This window comes from Embiotoca jacksoni, unplaced genomic scaffold (assembly GCF_022577435.1).
Source record: "Embiotoca jacksoni isolate LCO1_2020_lvr unplaced genomic scaffold, fEmbJac1.0.p SCAF_19, whole genome shotgun sequence".
In the NCBI taxonomy this organism is placed as follows: domain Eukaryota; kingdom Metazoa; phylum Chordata; class Actinopteri; family Embiotocidae; genus Embiotoca; species Embiotoca jacksoni.
The window spans coordinates 7435869-7459415 of NW_027185329.1; the positions used below are offsets into that span (position 1 = coordinate 7435869).

Sequence of the window (23547 nt, forward strand, 5' to 3'; positions counted from 1 at the left end):
AAAAGGATGATTAATGGCTCGGTTTGAGCCAACGTGGTTCGTATGTCGTGCTGTCCAACCACGTCAGAAATAAAGTGTGTAACTGATTACCATGGCCACACAGAACAGGAAAAGAATCATTCATAATTTTGAAAATGGGTAATTAGCATTTTAACTTCCATACACATCCTGTCATTTAAAAGTTGATAAGAAAAAAGACAATACCATTTTACTGTCTTTGACAGTCTGCCTGCGTGTTATATGATGTTGCTGCTGATACAGATAACATTTAAAGCCATCATGACACCAGGAGAGTGGACTGTGCAATAATTCATTCATAATCCACTCACATTAATGGATACAAAATACCTTCACAACCACTGTGTTTCTGTCCACAGTATCCGTGTTCATTCGGAAATGGCAGAGCTGTAATTTCAGGCCCTGGGCTCTAATAAACACAATACACGTACTGTATTGTCTAGATTTTCATCAAGGAACAGACATTTCCTCTTCTGCATGTACACTGTATATTGATGCAAACATGACCCATAAATACTAACACTCGTATACCACCGGGGGGCACTGTTGTCTTCAGCTGTATTTTCTCAGTAATCTCTAGTCTATTCTACTCTCATCTTTATGGCTTATTTTTTTCTTTCATGTTCTTCATGATCTATATTAATTCTGTTTAAACTGCTCACCTTTTGCTCTTGCATAAATCTATTCCCTTCAGATTTTATAATCTCTTTCCTCCTCCTGATAAGCACTTCTACTTCTCTTTTTGTCTGCAAAGCTTCTGTTTTCCTTCATATTTTTCTCTTGTCCTCTTCCATCCAGGTCAGTCGTATCCTGTACAGTTTCTCGACAGCCTTTCGGCGTTCTTCACGACCAGCAGACATTAGGGACACAACGCTGTCCGGTCCGCCTGACAGCGATCTCTACACCTTCACTGTCTCACTGGAGATCAGAGAGGATGATGGCAAAGGGAACTACAGGTACTTGGTACACACACACACACACACACACACACACACACACACACACACGAACGAGCGCACACAGTTTGTTTTTTCTTGTCAGCACAAGACTGCTGGTATGACGGATGTGGTCGTATTTGGAAAAGGTTTAATGTGCTGCCGCAACTTTATTTGATCTGTAGTTTATCTTTTATTGTTCTCTTGTAGAGAGCCTAAAACTTATCAACACAATAACACAATTTTTCCACTTTCACAAGCCATGAAATATTGTTGCGTGGATTTTCATTTTCTTACTGCTATTGCTTCTCCACGAAAATAAAATAGCCGATTAGCTGTTCTGAAAGATGCCCGTTAGATGTAATACTCTCAGGAGGAGACTTGAGGCAAGTCATATTTCATCTATAACTGGGTCATTCATATGAAGGTAGTAATCTTTTTTTTTTCATGGAAGATCTAGAGAATGAGCTGGCATTCAGACAGACAACAATATTGAAATCATTGTAAAATGAAAGTACTCAGAAATGATTGCAGTTTGATTTGAGTATTTCAAAGTTCCTCAGGATCTATACTGTATATATTAACACTTCCTTCTTCCTCGCTGCAGTGCAGTGCCTAAGGACCGAGATAAATTCTACTTCAAGCTGCGACAGGGGGTCCAGAAGAAAGTTGTTGTTTCGGTTCAACAGATGTGCAACAAGGAGCTGGGCATCGAGAGGTGAGGATCAATATATAATGCCTGACGTGGTCTTGGTTACTTTCCACCGGGTGTCTTTGTTGCATTGGGCCATCACAGGTGTTGTACTGCATTTATTCTTCACCCTGTTTGTTCAGGAGGGAATAAATCTCCCCAGCTCTATAACTCAGGTTGCACTTTAAGTCTACATCATTATCCTCCCTTCCATTAACCAATTACCTTCAGGAGAGTTATTTTCTGAACACTATAATTGTGTCACGCTTCCACAGTCAGAAATGAACTAAAGGAAAACACTGCTGTAAACATGCTGGGTAGAAACACAGCATACAAAATCTATAGCATTGTTATAAACTTTATTTTAGTGAATTACACAAAGACTTTCCATAGGACAGCACCAGACAGCTTGAACTGTTTTTTTTTTTCTCAAGGACAGTGCACACATTCAATACCTAAAATGCTGGAACAGCAAAACATTGAAACAAAGAGAAAAATAAAAAGTGCCAGAAAATAAATTCTGAAATCCATAAATCACTTCCAACATCCTGCACTCCCCCTGTTTTATGTGTTTGTATGCTGGAGCAGCAGTAAAAAAAAAAACTAGGTCACTTCCTCTTTTCATCTTCACCCTTTGCCTCCTATTGCTATCAGAGGGAGACAGACACCTGCCCTCTCCTTTATTTTTAGTGCCTGTGGAAACCCCTATTGTGTTTGGAACTGATCCTTTTTTTATTTGACAGCACTACATTAATATTCATTTTTTTTTTTTTTTTATTATAACCTTGGTCTTCGTTGTTAATTCTTTAGAAAAGCTGTTTGGTTTTGCATCATCTATTATGTGGACCCAGTACATTATGTTCTGTACGCATTACTGAGCAGCTGGATGACCCTTTTGGTGAAAACGGTTGTCTTAACACTTCACACTAACGGCCACATTACCAAGGTGTCACTTAAAAAGACACCTGAGCTGCATTTTGTGAAATAATTATGAAGCATCCTGCGTAATTGATGGACCAACTGTAAATGTATTCTTATGTAATGCACTTTAGAAACTCCAGCATGAAGTTAAAGGGACTTTACCGAATCGAGTGATGATGCTGGATCATTTCTATGAACTTATATTTATATATATTATATAAATAAATATATATAATATATATAAATATATACATATATAAAATATATAAACATATATATATATAAAATATATTATATATAATATATATATAATATATACATATAATAAATTATATATATATATATATATTTATATAACTCATTTTATGACTTTACCGAATCAAGTGATGATGTTGGATCATTTCTATGAACTACTTCATATATATATATGTGTGTGTGTGTGTGTGTGTGTGTGTGTGTGTATATATATATATATATATATATATATATATATATATATATATATATATATATATATTCTCTAATTTTATATGAAATTTGATATAAAATAATGGTTTTAGTGAACGTTGACAATTCTGGTTTTAGGATGTTGTCAAACAGTGCATTTAAGTTTTAGATTGTTTTATAGAGGAAACTCTAGGCCATAATGGGTTAACATTATATTATACTCTATATGAGTGTAGTTTAGCCAGTTGAGCTTTTTTCTACTGTTCAGTTTCCTTCCCGTTTCGACTAACTTGACTCACTCTGCTGGTGAATGCAGACTGTAACTCTGCAGTGGTATTAGTGGTTATTGACTTGTGGATTATACCTTCTGTCTTCCCTCGAGGTGTTTTGGGATGCTGCTGAGTCCAGGACAGAAAGTCTGCAACAGTGACATGCATCTACTAGACATGGTAAGCAAAACCCGATGCATAACAGTACCTAATCATAGTTGAGCAGTTTTATTTGGGGAACACTTTGGAGACCTTCAACTATTTGATTCATTGTTTTTGATTGAAAAATAATATTTATGTATTGAAGTCATGTTGTTGCAGTTTACAGTATAAAACATACAACTTCTGATTTCAAAATAAGTCAATGATTAATATGTATGCAGGAATCAATGGGAAAGAGCTCTGACGGGAAGGCCTACATCATCACAGGAACATGGAACCCCAACATGGCAACATTTCAGGCACTGAATGAAGACACACCTAAAGGTCAGGATGGGATATTTTCTCCTTCAACTATATTTTAGTTGGTACAAGTTCATGCAGCTACACTTTCATCAATATTTACAAACTCTTTGACACATTGTGGGAGGCTGTGGCTCAGATGGTAGGTTGGAAGGTTGTTGGTTCGATCCCCGGCTCCTCCTGTCCACGTTCCTAAGTGTCTTTGGGCAAGACACTGAACCCTAAGTTGCTCCCGATGTTATATTAATCGGTGTGTGAATGTACTCCTGATGGCGAGCACCTTGCCTGGCAGCTCATTAGTGTGTGAATGTGCGTGAGAATGCGTGAATGGAAAACCGTGTAAAAAGCGCTTTGAGACCGATAAGGTGATAAAAGGCTGTACAAGTGCAGTGCAGACCATTGAAACGTTACATTTGTATGTTACTAAAAGATACAAAGCCAGAAAACTGTTGACTGTTGAACACGTTACAGTGTTTATACTCATAGTCCTTTTTTCTTATTCATGAACACACAACAGTCATTTGTTGGCTGTCAGTAAAATGCTCTCTGAGGAGTTGTGGCTCTACACACACATGTGCAATACAGCAGGATTTATTTTCATACATTATTGTCAAAGTGACATGGTGGACCACCAAAAGATCAAGGGCACAGCTGCGAGTAATGCAGTGCTTGCACTCGCACTTTGGATGTGATAATTGCCTCCATCCATTCTCTGGAATAATTTATAGCGTCGTGGCCGGCCTTGTGATGCGTAGCTTGTCAAAGCTTCGCATGTTTTACACGTGGAAGCATAAACACATTGTGTCGTGCAGCAAGCGAAACAGAGCTGGTGACGCGCGTAAGAAATGGAATTAAAAGCAGCATTTTGAGAAGAGGTCGGAGCAGATTCAAAGTCTCTTAGAGTTTGTCTTGAAGGTGGATGGCGAGTCTGTCAAAGCAGTCGACCTAGTGGACGTCAGGGAGTGTGGAGCCAGACTAACACAAACACAAAGATTAGATTATTTAAAAAAAAAATCTAAATATTATTTTAAAGGTAGATTTGAGTCAAACTATAGAGCGTGTGAAACATACCTGGTTCTCATATTATTGTACTTTTGAGGCGTGTGAAATGCACAAATGAGGTTTATAGAATTCTTTGTCCAAAATGTTGTTGTTTTTTCTCAGTAACAATCTGTACAAAAGTTAGGATACTTCATCTACTAAAACTGAACTTCCTTTTACTTATTATCAGTAAATAGTAGTCTGTGTTTATTTTATGTCTCTAAACAAGTTGATTAAAGTAATAAAACCTCCGTACTGTGAAATTCTCAAGACCATCTGTCTCTTCTTGTTCCTCTTTTATTTATAATTATACTGAACAGAAGCATTAAGTGATCAGTTATTTTGATGCTCACATCTATTTCTTTATGTTGTATAAAACAAAACATCTGCTGTAATTTGAAGAAATGTTTGGTAAGCAGAATAAACCAAACAGATACATTTATAAGCTTCAGTTTGGGACTTTGTGTTTATCCACTAGGGGGTGTGGCATCCTCACTGGTTACATGGTGTGGATTTACTGCCGCTCAGTCGGAGCCAAACAGAAGCCTGGTGAAATCACTTCAGCATGGATTTCATCTTGAATTCTGTTCACCAGTTTTGGACCGGTTGACAGTTTATAACCTGGTTATTCTTTGAATCCTCTGAAGGCTTCACTGCACCTTCTGTTGGTTAGCATTTGTACCTGTCACTAAAATTAGCTTCTTTTTTTTTCTTGTTCTGCTTTTACTTCCTGGTTTGCTCCAGATAAGCAGGTCTATATGACAGTGGCAGTGGACCTGGTAGTGACTGAAGTGGTGGAGCCGGTTCGCTTCCTGTTGGAAACTCTGGCCCGGGTCTACCCGTCCAACGAACGCTTCTGGTACTTCAGCCGCAAGACCTTCAGTGAGACTTTCTACCTCAAACTCAGACAGGTATATATACTGAAACTACGAAAACCTCACAGAACCTGCACACACGCTCATGCTTTTTGTACGTTTTCGTTTAAACGTCCGGGTTGATTGAACTTGACATGTGACATCAAAGTGGATATGACCCACACACTGTAAAATGCAGGAGGCTACCTAATCGTTAGGGGGAAAGATGAAGCTCTGTGGATGAGGTTGTAATGGGCTGGACACTTTGGGGGTAGTTAGCAAATGGTTTCTGACTGATTGGTTGTAGGGTTGCGTAATAGAACAATATATACTGTACCGTGAATCTTTATCATTCATTTTATTCTCTTATTGTTAAAAAATGTATTATTCTTTCATGTTTTTGTCTTTGTCAACTTTCTGTGATATGTCCATACTGTTATTAAGATGATATCTATCTGTTTAATATCTCTGGGGGGTCTACTCCACCCACTACACCATTGCAAATCAAATAAGCGAAGCTACTTCAGAGTTTTTTGTGATTTTTGCATCGCTGATGAAGAACTTTTCCTGCTGAACTGTTTGCTGAAAGTTTTCAGTTGCATGATTAGGAAGCTTAAGAGAGTTTCAGTCAGTTCATCACTTTGATGTCTCCAAATAATTTAGTAGTGATTTATTATTGTTCAAAGGAAATGACAACATTGATATTTTTCGTCAGTGTTTGTAATAGAGCCAATCCATTCCATCATGATTTATCCAAAGTATCCCACTCTGCCTATAGGACTTTAGGAAAAATATTTAAAAGATAATCTGGGAGGATCAATAGAGCTCATTGCTGTACAAATAAATTAATGGATGAATTGAAGGAGTCTCAGCAGAGATCTCTGGCTGTAAAAGGTGTCAGCCATATTGCAATTACTAATTTGATTTTACAAGATTATTCAAGTGAAGTTGCGTTTATGGATGTGACCCAGTTTCACATATGTCTCAAAGGGCTTCACAGCCCAAACGACATCAGTTCTGAGACGAGGCCAGGCTTTCCAAAAAGTCTAGGGAGTGTTTGGATTGAGTGGCTGGGCAGCTTGGAGGATGAATGGAGTGGATGAGGAGGTCGAAGCAGGCAGCTTGGAGGCGGTGTGGTGTGTCAGCGACCAGTCAAACGCTGAACCCCAGAGAACTGAAACACTTGGTTGTTGTAAGCTCCAGATCTGTGTTGAATGATACAAATGTCTCATCAGCTGACTTCCGTTTCTCTCTTTCCATCTGTGCATCTTTTTTAGTCTGCCTGCCTCTAATTATCAAGCTACCACATTGATATTCAACATGTCATTCCCTTCCCATGTTCACATGGAAACACTCAAAACCTCAACTATACACAGCTCGACATTTCCCTTGTTTCAAATTTAACAGCGACTGCTAAACTCCATGCCACATTTATCTTGTACCCTGTTGTCTGGCAACTGAATAATAGAAACCGCAGTTCACTAAACTATACTCTTCCTGTATCTTACTGTTCGTGTGCCATAGCGAACACCAACTCCCTGGAACGTTCGCCCTTTTAAGTTTCCTCACAACTTTCCTGATTAAAAAGTGCTGAGAGAGAGTGCACGTTCACTTACCTCCCACCAACACAAGCACACGTAGCCTGAGCAGGTGCTTAAAAAAATACAGTTAAGCTGCGAGCTTCCTCTCCCCTGTTAAAAAGCAGATCTCTTTTAGTAGGCCGTGGGGAGCTGGCAAAGCAGTGGAGTGTGGGGAAGCTTTGGATTGTGGAAGCTAATAAGAGGCTCAGTCTCATTATTTGCGTGCGGGTAATTAACAGCAGCGGGTTGACTCGTCCGCCTGATTGCCTCTCTAGTTATCTCCTCAGTAAATGGAAGAGTGTTGGACTGGTGCTGTGGTTAAGAGCTAATTAAAAGATAATATTGTGTGGAGGTTTTTGCAGAAGATGGCAATCAGAGGTGATACACAGACATATAAAATATGTAGTCCTATTGTCTTCTTTTACCAAAAACAGTCATTATCTGAACTAACATCCCAGAATTTTTCCCGTGTCTGCTTCACTGGAAAATATATTCAGTATTTCTACTTGGAAACAAACCTGCTCAGTCTTTATGATCAGTGGAGTCCAGTCCATTTATTATTATTTCAAGACTGAAGTTCAAATTCAAGTTCAAATGTCAATATTAGATTTAAAGAAGGTTAAACTGAGGTGCAGACAAGGATTAGAAATATGTTGAGTTTTCCATTATTTTCAAAATAACTGAGGAGTTTCTAAAAGATAGCAGATGTGTAAACAATAACTATTAAGTTTGCATCGACATTTCTGAAAATGAACTCTCTTTTATGCAACAAAATATAGAAATAAGAAGACAACAAAATATCAAATATTGTTTTTCTGCCATTTAAGATGAGCAAATAAAAACTAGAGGAAGCAGTCAGATGGTGGTGGTACCAGGTATAGAGACCATTACAGTGTTTTGTGCAGTAAACTGGTCCTCATCTCACACAATAACATTCAGCAGGGAGCTTAGCTTTCTTAGTATATCAACAAAATAGTAATTCTGTGTTTCCCTTGTCTTACATATCCATAGTTGATGAAACTGTGTTTGAACAGTGAGTTGGCCCAAATTTCTGTCAGAATTATATCACTGTTAATAATCCATCCCAGAGGTTAACTCTTCACTGGCAGAGGCCACAGCAAAGAGAATGATGTTACCTAAACCTCCTCTGATTTTCTCTAAAAATAGGCCAGGCTTGATATTCTCTGCCAATTTGTGCTCTCATCACTGACTTGAGTTAGTCATTAGACGCCATGCGAGTGGGTAGATCAATACAGCTCATTGATCCATTCTACCAGGTGGAGGAGAGGGGCTACAGCACTCGAGTAATTGAATAGACCAGAAATAAACATCAGTTGCTTATGACACTGAAGGTCAAGTCTGGATGTGTCTTTGTCCCCTTGTACATTTTTTTTTTTTTTTGGATCTATTACGATGCATTTAAGGAGAAGTTAAAGTAATATTAAGCGATTTAGACATCTTGGATTTAAAACTGAACATGTTATGTTGAAAGTAATCACTGATATCCCTCATTATGGTGGCGATTTACATTACAGGTGATTCAAAGTCTATTGTTGGATAAAGTCCTAAATTCACAAAGGTTTTATCACCAGGCATCATTTTGTACTACTCGGACAGCTAGCCGTTCCGGGCCAGTCATGGTTTTATATGGCTTTTGTGGTTCACCACCATCACTTGGACTTGGTTGATGGCTTCATTGATGTTTTGGCTTATAAACTCCTTGCATCCCACTGCTGATGCCGTTGTTCTTCAACTCGTTTCAAATACCATTTCTCTTATTGGTGTCGCCTGATTTCGGACCTAAAGTTGGTCATGCTGATTGCCCTCTCAAGACTGACCATCATCAGGGGCTGCTTTCTGTCCTGGTTAAATAGAAGGGAAGTCTCGTCATACTGGCTAAGTTCAGCACCAGAAAAACTGATGTTTGCTGGTTGACAGTTCATTGTTGATTTTAATTGATTTGATTGTTAAGAATTGAGCCTGTGTTGCAGGCAATTGGGATGGGTTGGCACCGAATATGAAAGGTGCTGTATACATAAAACTGAGTTGAGTTGGGAGAAAAATATTTTGTAGGTGCAGTTATCATGTAATCAACTATAATTGATTTTACAGAGGGAAGAAATGAAGATCTCTGAAATGATGATAATAATAATTGGTGTGCTTATAAAAAAAAAAAATCCCTGAAACAAACCTAGAAGCAGCTGACAATATAGGCAAGAGGCACAGGTTTATATTCTCTTATTTCACTCTATGTTCAATGGACTTTAATGTGAACTGATCACTGCAGATATCTGTCAGTCACACTGTGGTCTCCATTTTATTGTCTGTTACCCCGTTACGTTTCCTAATACTGGATGTCTGCATACTGTATATTATCATTAAGCTAACTTTTTTATTTAAGACGGATTATTTTTTATTTTTCATTTATTATGGAATTATATATATATTTTTTTAAATTATCTAAATTTATGAAATTGTTTCCTCTTTGGGAAAAAAGACGATTCTGATTGTGTGGATGAATGTGTGTACAGCAGGCACCAGACAGAGTGGGTCAGAGCGATGCTGTGTATGAGGTGGTGAGTCTTCAGAGGGAGGCAGAAAGAAGCAATGAAGGAAGAGGACGACTGGCCTCGCCCACTGAGGAAGAGGAGGTTGATGAAGGTATGGAGTGTTCTCTTTTTTTTCTTATTTCCTGCTCTCTTCTCAGTTGCTTAGTTTCTGCCCTTCTTAATGTTAGTTGAATTAATCATGTACAGTAATAATGAAAAACAAATCTTTTAAATCTAAATCTTTGTGATATCAGGCAGGCTTTCTTTGTCTCTGTACATCAGTGATGAGATGACACAATTCTTCAGAAAGCCTACCACAAATAAACACAGACACGTTGGCGGTAACTTCACCATAGAATGTCCTCCAAAGCTTTGTTGATAAATGTGACCTCACATTGTTCAGGGCTATACAAATCCCTTGCCACCTTTAATATCAGAGAAAAACCCAACAACACTGTGGTCCTTCAGGGGCATGAGAAAGAAAAGATTCGGTTCACCACAAATAGCTTGTTGGTGGGAGCAATATATATATCCAATAGTCTTTTCTTTCCCTCCTGTGTGGCATGAACGCCTCATCTAAATGAGATCATATATCCAGATACGCAGTCTGAAATAGACGTATACTATTCCCTGGCAGACATGCATCAAAAGTGAAGTTTAATTTTGTTGAGGCACATAAACATTGGCAGGAATACATGTGCATATGTGTGTTTGAAATTCTCAATGTTGGTCGCGTGTAAGTGAGTGTGGCAAAGCATGAGACGTCAGCGTGGAATGAGTTTGATTCTGTGCTTTGCAACAGATTTTGTGTACGTGTTACACCGTGCACAGCTCTAAGCTGCAGGAACAACCTCGGTGGTCTTGCATAGTTATTTGTGCGATAATGCACACTTGTGTATGTGCTCGGGCATCAAGCGTATGGAGCCTGGCCCAATCCTGTCAGGGCTTGTTGGCTTATAGCGCTGCAGTGTCCAACAGCATCAAACATCTCTCACATGCCCTTTGTGGTTGAAGTAAACAGTATCCTCCATCAAGGAGATGCAACCGTGGAGGGTTGTTTACTGCGATCTTACAGCATTTTTTTTTTTTTCCATGTGCCATTAATGATACTGTTGTTTAAATACAAGACTATGACATGACGGCAAATACAAAAACAACAATTCTCATTTTTTCCATTCCAAACATAGCTCTCGACCACTGTTGCAAATAGGCAACTCGAATAAAATTCATCTATTGAAGAACCCCAGCAATGAAAATCAAGTTTTTAACCCTGTTAACATTTCCACGTGACATATGAATGGGAAAAAACAAAACAAAACAGTCAACACCATGGCTTGATATTTTCATTTTAGTACTGCAGTGTAAGTCATATGTTGGTTACTTAATCACCAGTCCTGACAACTTGCGAGGTGTTCGTCTTTTTTCGGAATCTGTTTGGGTTCAGACATGAGTGGCTGAATAGCTCCAGTATTACCTCTTGCCATTGTGCAGCATATAATAATAGTAGTAGTAGTAGTAATAGTAGTAGCAGCTAGTAAAATGGAAAACATGCAGAAATTTGTGCATTTGATGAGCAGAGTCAAAGGTGAAAGGGTAAGCCAAGAGGCTGGTGGACATAGTGGCAGGAACTATTTGCATATTAGATCCGCATTATGGTAAAGAAAACATTTGTAAACATGTCATTTTAATGAACAGTGAGGATTTTTTGGGGTTTTAATCGATGCCAGGAGAGGGACTATGAATTTCAACGTGACCCGTTTAAGGTGTCCAGCCAGAGCAGAGTGGATATTTTACCATCAGTAATGGCAGCATTGCCAAAGGGATGGAGGCAAAACAGCTGCAACATTAACAGCACTAACACTGACTGTTAGACTCCAGTGGTTCCCAAACATGACCCAGTTTCAGTCCACTAATATAAACAGGACTGACCACGGGCGCGGTGGTGCAGGTGTTGCAGATTTGGCCTGGCTGACTCGGACTGCACGCTTCATGAAAATAATGCAGGTGCGCACTCCTGCGTTCATTTAGCTGGAGTGTGTGTATGTGTGTGTGGTCACATGCGTAGGCACACATTCCTGTGTCGCATCAGAGGATTTTCTGCATCCAAGTTTCACAGCGTGTAGAATATCGCTTCACTGCAGCCAAATGATTTCAAATAGAGATCATGTCATTGACAGAAATAATATGATTATGAAAATATATGTGAAAAACACCCTAACCGATGCATTATTCATTTTATTTATGCAAATCCTAAGAAATAACCTCGGTGGGTATTATACAAGTTAATTAGTCCCACCTACATGGAAAACCTGTGACATTTTAACACGATACCAATGACTGCAGTTTTCTGGTACGGCAGTCAAAGCACTGCAGTGGAATATTGAGCCTGTCCCTATGGAAGTCAAATATATATCTTGTAAAAAATATTTTCCAAAGTAGAATCATTTTTTTTGGTTTAAATGTTTTTCAAAATTGTGATACAGCAACGTGGGAACATCTAATCTTGGAGGCTTATCTTCATCTTTTTGTTGCCTCGCTTTCTTCTTTGTTGCTGTAAACAGTTAGGTTCCCCCCCCCCCCCCCCCCGCACCCCATTTTTCACCTTTCAGAACTAAAATGTATTTACAGAACGGGAGAGAAAAATTGTCTCTCCAATGTCTATCTGCCGACTCGCCCAAAGTCACGAGTTAGCCGCCAAGGCTGGGGCTGGCGGCTTTCAGCTGTCACTGTGGGAGCCATTCAATGGGCTTTTTCTATAACGCCCCGCTCCTCCCCCAGAGCTGCAAACTGGAGGCGCTCAGGGCTGTGGAGCTGGAGGTCAGTCTCATTGTGTACAGAAATGAATACACTCGCAGTGTAGATGGCACCACTCCGCGCACATACATTCAATTCATTTTTTTTCCCCCCTTGGAAGCCGACGTTTTCTTTTTTCTTTGCTTTTTCTTTCACAGTATGATTTGTGGTTGTTTTTTTGTTTCTCACGCACACAGACAAATAGTGTTCCCTTTTCAAATAAATTCACACAAACTGTGACCTGCACAAGTTTATATCTTTACAGTCCCTCTGATTTATCAGTTCTAATTCTGCATAATATATCTGAATAACACAACACAAAAAAGAAACACATAGAGCTTGATTAAATCAGTACACTGCCGTCAGAGAAGAGGTGTAAGTCCAAAGCGAAGGTTCATTAAATAGAGTGAAACATAAAAGATGGAACATCTTCATGATACTAATAGGAAATTTCTGCTTGCTATAACATAGACAAAACCAATTCCCCAGTGGCTTCAACATCAGAGAGATCCTGTTTGAAAGTAATCCTACAGTGAATGTGCAATCCCTCTCCAGATTAAAAGGTAACCGTAATGGCCCTCATCTTCACAGTTTCTTTCATCACCTGGTAAATTGGCAGTGGCATTGGACTCACGCTTCTCTGCCACGTGGCCTCAGCAAATCTGAGGACAGAGGCAGCAGCTTTGTGCTGGGTCTAAACCATTTGAAAGGACTCATCAAGCATTTATAAAGACCTGAAAAGCTCCTGCTGAGGCTCTGAGGATGTATACGAGCAGCAGTGCATTGAGCGCCGTGGCTGCATGTTCTAGAAGAAAATGTCTTAACTCATTATTAAATGTCAAGGCCTGAGCAAATTCTTCAGTGGGAGTAAATGATGCCTTTAAACCCTGTTCTGGGAAATTCCGAGCCACTATTGTGTTACTTTAATGTTTATGTCACTTGTGAAATGTCTCTTTCAGTCTCAATGAGATCAGCAAGAGCTTTTTAAAATGTACCATTGGATTTGGTGCAACTTGCACATACCCTGATTAAAAGGAGGCCGGATTTCACAAATCCTTCTAATATCTAAACCTTCAGATGTCCTGATGTGATTTAATCAAGCACACCTTCATTTGGTTTAAAGACCAAAACAAGCAAGAAACATTTGCTGTAACAGTGTGATATTCGCAGTCATTTATTAGATTGAAGGATATAAGCCACACCAGACTGGGTGTTTTTCTCTCTTTGAAGTTGAAGTGGACTCAACTTCCTGGTCTGAAAAATGAGGCAAAAGCTGAAGCGCTATAAAGTGCAATACCACTGAGGGCCACTACGGGTTGGCTCTGAAATGCTGCTGGCTCCATAGACTCCCAGTCAATATCTTTCATGAAATAGAATGTCAATAGATTTTTTTCAGCAAGTTATTATGAGGTTGTTGGCAAAAGTCCCTCCTTCTTATTAGTTTTCTGGCGGTCCATTTGGAAATAACCCCGTCATTAATTAGATATTAAACATGTCTGTTTGATTGCCAGGCCTGTGGTGCAGTTTCTGCTGTAGGTGGGCAGGGCATAGTGTGAATCAGACTCATCGGTCACTTCTTACTCCAAACTTCAAACTTGAGGCTTCATAACAGCAGTTCAGGAACCAATGGGTGACGTCACGGTTGGTTGCTGCTTGGTTCTTTCTTTCTGATGGTTTGAGTTTATTCCGAGGTTTTTTCACGATAGGGAAGTCACGATATGAAATTATTGCAACTTTTGAATTATACTGAGAATTGGGAATATAAATTTCTGTCTCCAAAAGGAAAACGTTACCAACATAAGAAATTTACCAACGAGTTTTCAGTCTGTTCATTTTACTTTGTCTTTTTTTTATTGCAGCACAATGAGATTGCTAAACAGACAGACTGACCCAACATATCAAGAAAACCAGTCATAAATACTGCATGCACCTGACAAATTTAGTTTTTTGTTTAATAAAATATCAACACCAGGCATCCAATGTATGCATGTTTCCTTTCCCCTCTGGAATTCAGACAGTGCTGTGTAACCAGACAGAAAATGTGGGAGCAGGAGAACGATACAATAAATGCCCTGCCGGCTAGGACTCACTGCTCATGGCATTTGCACCCATGTGGTATGCACCCCAACCACTCTGCTATCGGTTGGCCCCCTGGGTGTTTTTCTTATGGTGGTGAATTATTTTTGGACATCTAGTGGGACTTATTCCTCGCCACTACTTTTTTTCAGTTTTTAGTTTGTGCAAATCACGATTAGTGTGTAAATCAGTGTCATTGTTTCAACATAAAATGTACTACAGATTTTCTTAGGCCCAGTGTTTATGTTCACCTGTATTCTAAAGGTAAACATAATTAATATATACAATGCTTTGTCTGCATCCACCTCAAATGAAAAACTTAGAAAGAAGATGGACAATTTGGTAATAATACCCAGACTACCAAGAGAGTATTTGTGCTTCAGTGTCACTCTTAACTATCCATTTTTATTTATTTTTCTGCATGGTTAACACATTGCATCACTGGTTTCTGTGTAGTAAATACATACACACTTGTAGAGCCATAGCAGTATTATAAAGTCCACAAGTTCTCATTCTGAACATAGTATGTGAATCAGTGTGTGTCTGTGTGTCTGTGTCTGTGTCTATGTCTGTGTGTGTGTGTGTGTGTGTCTGTGTGTGTGTGCGCGTGTGTGTGTGTGTGTGTGTGTGTGTGTGTGTGTGTGTGCCTGTGTGCGTGTGTTAGTTCCAGTGGGTGGTCTCTGTGTGGGGATCAGTTCATCTCTCCAGCAGCAGAGCAGGCCAGACAGTCAATTAGTGCTTCTACATCTAAACACAAGTGGTTCGCTTTGCTGATTGCCTCTTGTCTGCTTCATGATGCACCAGACAGGAGAACAGCAATAATGGAAGGTGTAGGCACTGCAAAGGCACTCCTGCCTCCATTTAGCTGTGGTATCAATATTAACAGCTTCTAAAATGTGCAATGCGTATCAGAGTGCCTTCATGTGGGTTTCTTATTAAGATGAAATGCTCACAAGTCCAAACAGCCTATCTTGCGGTCTTTGACTAATTATTTAACTGGTAAGTACAAAGAAAGGACAACAATTTTACATGGTGTTATAGGCCTTGCCCACAAAATGTGTGTCTGAGTAACTATATGCCCCATGTGGACGAAGGTTACAGGGTATCAGGATCCACAGGATCGACATCTACTTGATGCGCTGCATGTGTGTTCATATTTCCGTGTCTTTTTTTTACAGATAGTGACAGTGAAATCTCCAGTGGGACAGGAGACGTTTCCAAAGACTGTCCTGAGAAAATACTGGAGTCCTGGGGTGCAATCCTCAACAGATGGTAGGGCTTCAAAGGATGCAAAAAAGTCATAGATGTGGACATTCAGAATGGCATAAAAATTCAGATTAATTTATACGAGGACAGACATTTTGAATGTGGTCAGGAGAAGACTGTGATACAGGTTAAAGAGAATGTTTACACATCTGGGTAAATCCTCATACAATTCAAGAACTGTGGAGCGTTTTTGCCCTTCAAACTACTTTATAACAGCACTGAGAAGTATATCAAGTCCACTCTGCCTCATGCAGAGTGTGATTTACAGTACAGGGCTGGGTCCTCTCCATTATTGCAGTTTGATTGCTTTATCATCCCAGTTTATATAGATTACCTGCTTAAAGCTGAGACTCGGCACTTTGATGAAATGTCAATTATCTTATATCAAATGGAATGTGCTGAACTCAGAGCCTGAAGAGCACAGTGTATGTACCTGTCCAAATTCTCATGGTTTGGACTGTATATCCGTTTAATTTATCTGCTATAACACAAACCGACTATTGTAATACTTAAATGCTTGTACACCAGCTGGCATTGATACATAGAGCTTTAGATACAGACATTATTAACTGAATAAAAGATGTTTCGGGCTTTTCATTTGAGCTCACAGCCTGTTTTCCTGCTGTTGCATCAGTACAACGAAGTGAAGTTTATTGGGAAATTGCTTTCATACGGCCTCAATAAACACATAATGATGAGATTTCAAGCATCATTAAAAAGAGCTGACGGTGTGTTTTCAAAAGCAGGATTTTTTTTTTAATCTCGTGGGATCACAGCACTGCTGTTAATATTTCAGACGATAGTATACTACATGGTAGGAGTAGTTAATAAAATTATACTCAGTATGGTATTTAACGAGTTAGGTAAGGATTACTTTAATTAATACTGTAGCTAATAAAGCAATAAATCTGAACTTTAACTGATGTAGTTAATGTAATTATAGGGCTTCTGTGTGAAGCAGTGAACCTTCAGCTTCTTTCAGCAGTCTGCTGTTGTACAGGGCTGCTCCCAGTCTATACGTGTATGATTGTATAATTAGGTAACTGGCAAACATAGTGAGGAAAAAACTTGAATACATTCTAAAATATGATTAATTAAATAACAACTTTTCATTAAAACCAAATAGTATTCATTTCCGAGCAACATGAATACGTCTGTGACAGCCATACATTTATGGGATTGACTTGATTGGTCCTGTTCTGTCACTGCCCACAGTAATTATCAAATCTGTCCAGCTGCACTTCAAAATAATAGTTAATGTGGATTTAATTGAGTTAAGTTTCCTTGTAAAATAATGCATTAATCAGGTATGTTTATGTATGTATCAGGCATGGGAACCTGTCCACTCGTCCGAAGGGTTTGCCCCCATTGGTTCGCAGTGGCATTCCTGAGCCACTCAGAGCCGAAGTCTGGCAGCTGCTGGCCGGTTGCCACGACAACCATGACCTGCTTGAGCACTACCGCATCCTCATCACCAAGGTAAACAACACACGCAAACAGACAGACCAGGGTAGGACAACTTCTTTAAAAAAAAAAAAAAAGCAGTTATTAAAGGTTCCTCTTACCATCATGTCTCAACAGTGGGTCAAAAAATGACAAAAGTCAAGAGTTACTTTGACACACCATGTTGATGTATGTAGTTGTTCTTCACCATGGTTGTATTTATTATATGTCTCAGAGTATCCTGACAGTACTTTGCTCATCATTCCTGAGTCTCGCCTCAAAATATGAAGCTTGAACATGCACACGGTTCGTATTTTGTGGTTCCCTCAGGTGTATAGACAGCTTTTGTTGTGTTCATGGTGGAAGCCAGATGAGTGGTTTGGATTGTGTCGATATCATGTCTTTATGGTGAAAATGTCTGACCTTGTTGTGTACAGTAGTGTGTCTAATCAACATCTCTGACGCTGCCGTTCATTAGAGCTCTTCCTCTGAACTGCGTGTCAAGTCGGAGAGCACTTTAATTTAGCGTCGACATTTAAATGCATGCGCTGCTTGTCTGAGGACTATTACAGCTCGACCTGGACCTTTGGCCTCCCAAAGAGCCGGCAAGAGTTCAAAGTTCATTTTTTGGACCTTTTTAGGATTTAACTGTTCTGTGTTCACATATCACCTGTCCGGTGCACTTGGTTGGTCAGTTGAGTTTAAGGTGGTGCCATACAGGTGCAAACCAAACTCTACTGTAACGACACTGTCTACAAACTGAATTTGGATCTGCTGCGTACTGAAGAACATGAACTAAACATGTAGTTTATTTCATTTGGTCAGAAGCAAAAAAAAAAAAGATGAATTGTTGCCTTTTAGTTCTGGTTCACTTTGTGTGACTTCTCACTAAGAAAGCTGCCGGAATGAAGTCATATCAACAACAGCATTATCAGCATTACATTGGCTCAAAAGGGGTGGGGGGGGGGGATCATTTGTTTATGTAGTAATTTTACTACTACACTGGAACTTAAAATGCGGGAGCATAAGTAGTCAAGACTGCCTCTCAACTTCACCAGTTTAAATATATGAACATGCCAGAGTTAATTTCAACCAAACCAGACAGGTTAGGTATGAAAATATCCTTAGACAACCAACACTTAAAAACATATGAATAGATTTCAGTTTACAAATTCACATTGTTTCATGATTTTCTCCAGAATGACTTGCAAAATGTGCAACTCTAAAACCACGTAATGGTAAACATGCCATCTAAAATCAGTAACACAGAGACTCGTATTTCCATTACCATCTACGAATGAGAAAGTCAAGATTAAAGGTCAGGAGGGCAGAGATGAAAGGAATTTTACAATGATTCAGATATTGAACTGAGCTACAGTATTAGTAGTTCTGAAATGCGACTGTTCCAATTTATCAAATCAGTAAGGGCAGTTGTGGGAATATTACTCGTATAGAGTTAATCGCACATTGATTTGCACGACTATGATGAAAATAAACAATCCAACTTTTACACCCAGTAATTATCTAAAATTTCTTCTTGATACATTGATATTTTAATTATTTCATAGATATTATATTACTGCCTTAGTTTGACATAAATTGTATTTATCTTTCTGTTATCGGTCTGTTAGCCATCCTTAGACATTTGTAAACCAGTAAGTAAAGTGACAAAGCCCCTCTGGACCAGACAGCAGCGGAGGAGGAGGAGGTAATATAAACACTGAAAGTAGACAGAGATCCTCCCTTTTATGGATAATAAAATGGTCTTTCTCTTTGCCACACAGAAGCGGGTGAAACTACCTGCCTCAATCAATAAGCAGGGAGCAAGGGGTGCAGATGGAAAGAAGAAAAATTGAGACAGCTAAGAATGTGGACCCATAAATATGAGGTTGTAGTGACCGAGGGGAGAAGACGAGAAAAGGAATGTGCGTAAATGTCAAGAGACCTGGCTGATTTCTGTCTTTCTTGAGTCACATATTTTTTACTTGTCTTTCACTGCTGTGTAAATTTATTTTTCTCTTTCTCAACCCTTCTGTTTCTCCCATCTTTATCTGTTATACTGGGACAGTTTTTCTTCTGCTCTTTCATTAGTCTACCTCGTTCTCTGTCCTGTGTGCCATCTCTCTTTATGGCTTACACACTCTTCCTTTCTTCCTCGTCTCCGCCATGTTTTTCTGCGCCTCTTTCTATCTCTCCCCCTTTCCCTCCCTTCCTTCTCTCCCTCGCTCTGGTTACATAAAATCAAGCTTCTGTAGTTCAGCTCATTTATTCTCATTCCAATGGCTGGGCCACGCCCACATCTTCTGTCTTGCCGGAGTATAGTGATGGTATTGATAGGCGGTTGGCTGGGCTATTAATAGCTGCACCAAATGAATGGAACTGAGGGAAGACGGAGGTGGGAGGGGAAGAGGAAAGGGAGGCAAATGACAGCAACGGTGAGGGCGATGTGGAGCTTATTAATGTCTGCTGTCTGGGCTCAGTGCCGACGTTAATGCTGATTGAATTCTAAATAATTGGACTGTCGTCCCTTTGGAAGGGGCATGGGTGTTGTAAATAAGCGCCGTGTATCGCCATGGGTCCTGTGCTCGAGGCCCTCAGAGATTTTTGACCTCTTGAGGAGTCCTGTCCTCATGTGAGAAGCACTGGGTTAGACTAACCTACTGAGCATTTAGCAGCATGTAGCCCATGGCTAGCCAGTTTGATATCATAGATCGCAAGTGTCATGTCCAGTATTGTACTGCTCTAATTTACAGTCCTCACACACAGGGTAACAAATACGCACTCTGTCACACACACCATGGCCTCAGGGTGTTTGAGACATTCACAAAATAACTTTTTTCTCGACTGGTGCAGCACAGCGTTTGGGATCGGGGTTGGGGGGGTTTGCTAGTGACATTTGAACAACCTTTTCGTGTCCCTAGAGTCGAACAAGCCGAAGGTGTGCTGCCACGCTTGAACCCACAGCTTAAAAAAGCTCAGCCAGCTATTTCCAGGCCTGCCTTTCCAAAAACCAATCTCAGTCACAGCACAGCCAGTGTGTTAACAGAGGTCAGGATCTCTCCTCAGGTCAACGGCTGTGATCAGAAGCCTGGAACAGCGGTTCTTCCACAGTAGGCTGTAAGAAGTCTTGGACTGTATGAAACTGAAGGTCTTCCAAGGAGATTGTTTTGCAAAGGGAATAGATTTTTTTTTTCTCTTCTTTTTAACTTTTCTTTTCAGTGCTTCTATACAATATCCTTAACCTGACGTTGTAGATGCTTTGTTCCACAGAACCATCTGAGAACCATCTGAGAAGCGTTGTACAGCTGTTTAGACAAGGGCTGGCACTTTAAAAAATAATACTTGACTGTCGTACCACGCCCGTAGCTGCCAGTAGGTCCATCACACGGTGCTGATTGGTCAGAACTACTGCGGTCGGGACTCAAATTCACAATTTGAAGCCTCACAAGATGGATTCTGGTGTAATCTCGTAAATCCAGGTGCCTTTTAAATTAGCATCCAGTTCTCGGTACCCATCCCTTCTGTGTGGGAACTTTGGCTGTGTCATGGCCCAGCCCCTGTGCTTCATCCTACTGGTCACTTAGTTGCTCACATTGTGTGTCTAGTTTGAATATGGTGTAATTGATCATTTTTGTTACCGAGTGAAGAAATAAGTCCAAGTTATAAGCTTACATATAACTAAACTTATAACATAACTCAATGATAACATAACACAATAATAACAATAATACGTAACACAACACAACAATAACGCAACACAACAAAACCATAAATATAACATGACCATAAACAAAATACAATCATAAACAAAACACAACCATAACATAAACATAACACAATAACAACCATTTTTATTCAGTGACTATCATTATCTTTTCTGGACTTCCCTCGGAAGACTAGAACAAACACACAAACTCTTTACTAAGCATGTAATGAAAGCAGAGAGCAAATTATACCAGGGCTTTGTGGCGCTTTGCACTTTTTTTGTTGAGTCATATTCAGTCCAGGTGCCAGCTTAGTGATGACATTTCATGTCGGTCTACAATCAAAGGCAGCATCAGCCATGCATTCGGGCTGGAATAATACTACACCCACGCCTGATAACCCACACACAGATACATGGAGTACAATGTACATAAGATGGGCTGCCATGGTAACTGCAAGGGTCTAAGGACTTCTCTTTGCTTGAAGTTGTCTCCATGACAATTCTGTGTCTCCTTTTGCCTTTCGTGTCAACATTCTGCTGTAGTTAATTAACTACTTGATATTTGGATAATTGGAACCCAGGTAGGTGGCCAGCTACTTATAAATTTTCATCTAGGACTTTTTCAGCCTTCTGGCAACCACTGCAGTGCCCACTGTACAGTATAAGTATGTACTAGTTTGAATTTAAACATTTTCTATTACACAGCTCTATTAACCAGTTGCACTTACTGTATATATGGCAGATTGTGCCACATATTTAAATCTTATTGCCTGTAACCTGTTTTCAGTATAGAAATAACAATAACAAACATATAAAAAAAATTGTTTTGTCATCTATGACGTCATTACAACTCTCGGTATAAATTTATAGATTTTCAGCTTAAGTGTTTCTGATTCTAGAAAAAAAAAGTAAAATCTTTTAGAGCATTCATTTGTGTTTGGAAGTCAAGGGATCTTTTTCCTTCTCTTCCAAAGTTGTAAATTTGACCTCAAAGACTACGTGTGTGTTTATAGGAGGAGGATCAACACAGTCTATATGCAGTATATAACACAGTGTATAACATTCGCTCATCAGTTCTAACTTCTCTGGGAATTGCTTATTGGATGGATTTTGACTGTTGTGCCATTCAGAGGGCGCATCACCAGATATGTCCTCTGAATTGCTCATGTACAGCTTTTTAAATGATCAAATTCATGAAGTGCACCTTGAACCCAGCAGGTCTAATAAACACACTTCTGAATCACTGTATTTGGGGTTTGGCATTGTAACACTGGGACAAAACCACAATGAAGTAAACTGAAAATTGCCCATGATAATCATGATTCTCTAAGTTCACTAAGTTATTACCAACCTTGGGTTGCTAGTGATCCAATAATTTTTATTTTATTTTAAATAGATATATTAGAAAAGGATTACTTATTACCATTTTTGACGTTTTATAAGCAGAACATTGTTAAAGACAAATCATTTGAGGAATACAAGTAAGCGCATTGTTTAACTAAAAAAACTAAAAAATAATTATGCAGAGTGCCAAATAGTCCCTGGCTACTAGCCTGAGGTTTGCATTCAAAGGTTACTCAATGATTGAAATAATTGCTGATTAATTTGCCATTAGTACACTAATAATTTGTGCGCTAGATTATTTTTTTTACTAATTATACAACATGAGTCATTTGATGTGATGATATTTTCTGTAGAAGCACATACACATGCCGTATATACACATTGACATGTGCATCACTGTCACAGGACTAACTCTATCTTTGGTGAAGTTGATGTTTGATCCTCTGTCAGATCTCAGAAGTCCATTAAAAGCCTGCTGGTGTAGTTGAAAAACATGCTGCGTGATCAAAGCTAAAAACAAAAGTTGTTTTTCATCGCTCTTTTGATACTGATATTTTGACATTGAATCAAGGTTTTCGACCTTCGATGAAAACACAGTATGCCCTCATGTATAGTTACCCATTATGCACATAGATAAACATTGTTTCTCCGTCTTACTTGTGCCCTGCCCCTGGTCTGAGGTCTCCCATCATTTATGGTAGAAAAAAATTCCCTTCGAGGGTCTAAAGCCTTGTCAATCAAAGCGTCACGCACACACGCATACATAGCACACTATCCCATCCTCCGTTATAGTATCTGTAGGGACCAGCTGCACTGCATGTCCACAATACAGCCAGGCAACACCACTTCCATTCTCCCCTCCCTACAATCTAGGCCTATTCACTGCAGCCCTCCCTTCTCGGGTCTGTGTGGGTCTCCATAATGCATCCCTCCAGTTCCCAGTATCCACAGCAGGAACCCAGTAGGCACCATAAAAGGACACACTGCCTTTCATCCACAGTCACAGAAAAGTCTGTATCTCAAAAAGATGGACCAACAAAAATATGATTGGTCATTTCTGTAGTTTCTGTTTAATTAAGTACATTAACAAGAGAGAAGTGACACAATGTATAATTGATTTTGAGTAACACCGTGCCAGTTCCCTGCATGAAT

General features: G+C 39.4%; 1 protein-coding gene across 3 annotated transcripts in view; it reads left to right on the plus strand.

Annotated features, from left to right (window-relative positions):
• Nucleotides 1-23547, plus strand: part of rabgap1l (RAB GTPase activating protein 1-like) — a 113719-nt gene that overhangs the window by 13027 nt on the left and 77145 nt on the right. For all 3 annotated transcript variants that reach the window (XM_069153290.1, XM_069153292.1, XM_069153291.1), the window contains exons 6-13: nucleotides 817-974; nucleotides 1561-1671; nucleotides 3395-3461; nucleotides 3665-3767; nucleotides 5529-5695; nucleotides 9750-9879; nucleotides 15815-15908; nucleotides 17231-17381. In XM_069153290.1, the coding sequence (XP_069009391.1) occupies nucleotides 817-974; nucleotides 1561-1671; nucleotides 3395-3461; nucleotides 3665-3767; nucleotides 5529-5695; nucleotides 9750-9879; nucleotides 15815-15908; nucleotides 17231-17381 (981 nt within the window). The remainder of the gene's footprint in view (nucleotides 1-816; nucleotides 975-1560; nucleotides 1672-3394; nucleotides 3462-3664; nucleotides 3768-5528; nucleotides 5696-9749; nucleotides 9880-15814; nucleotides 15909-17230; nucleotides 17382-23547) is intronic.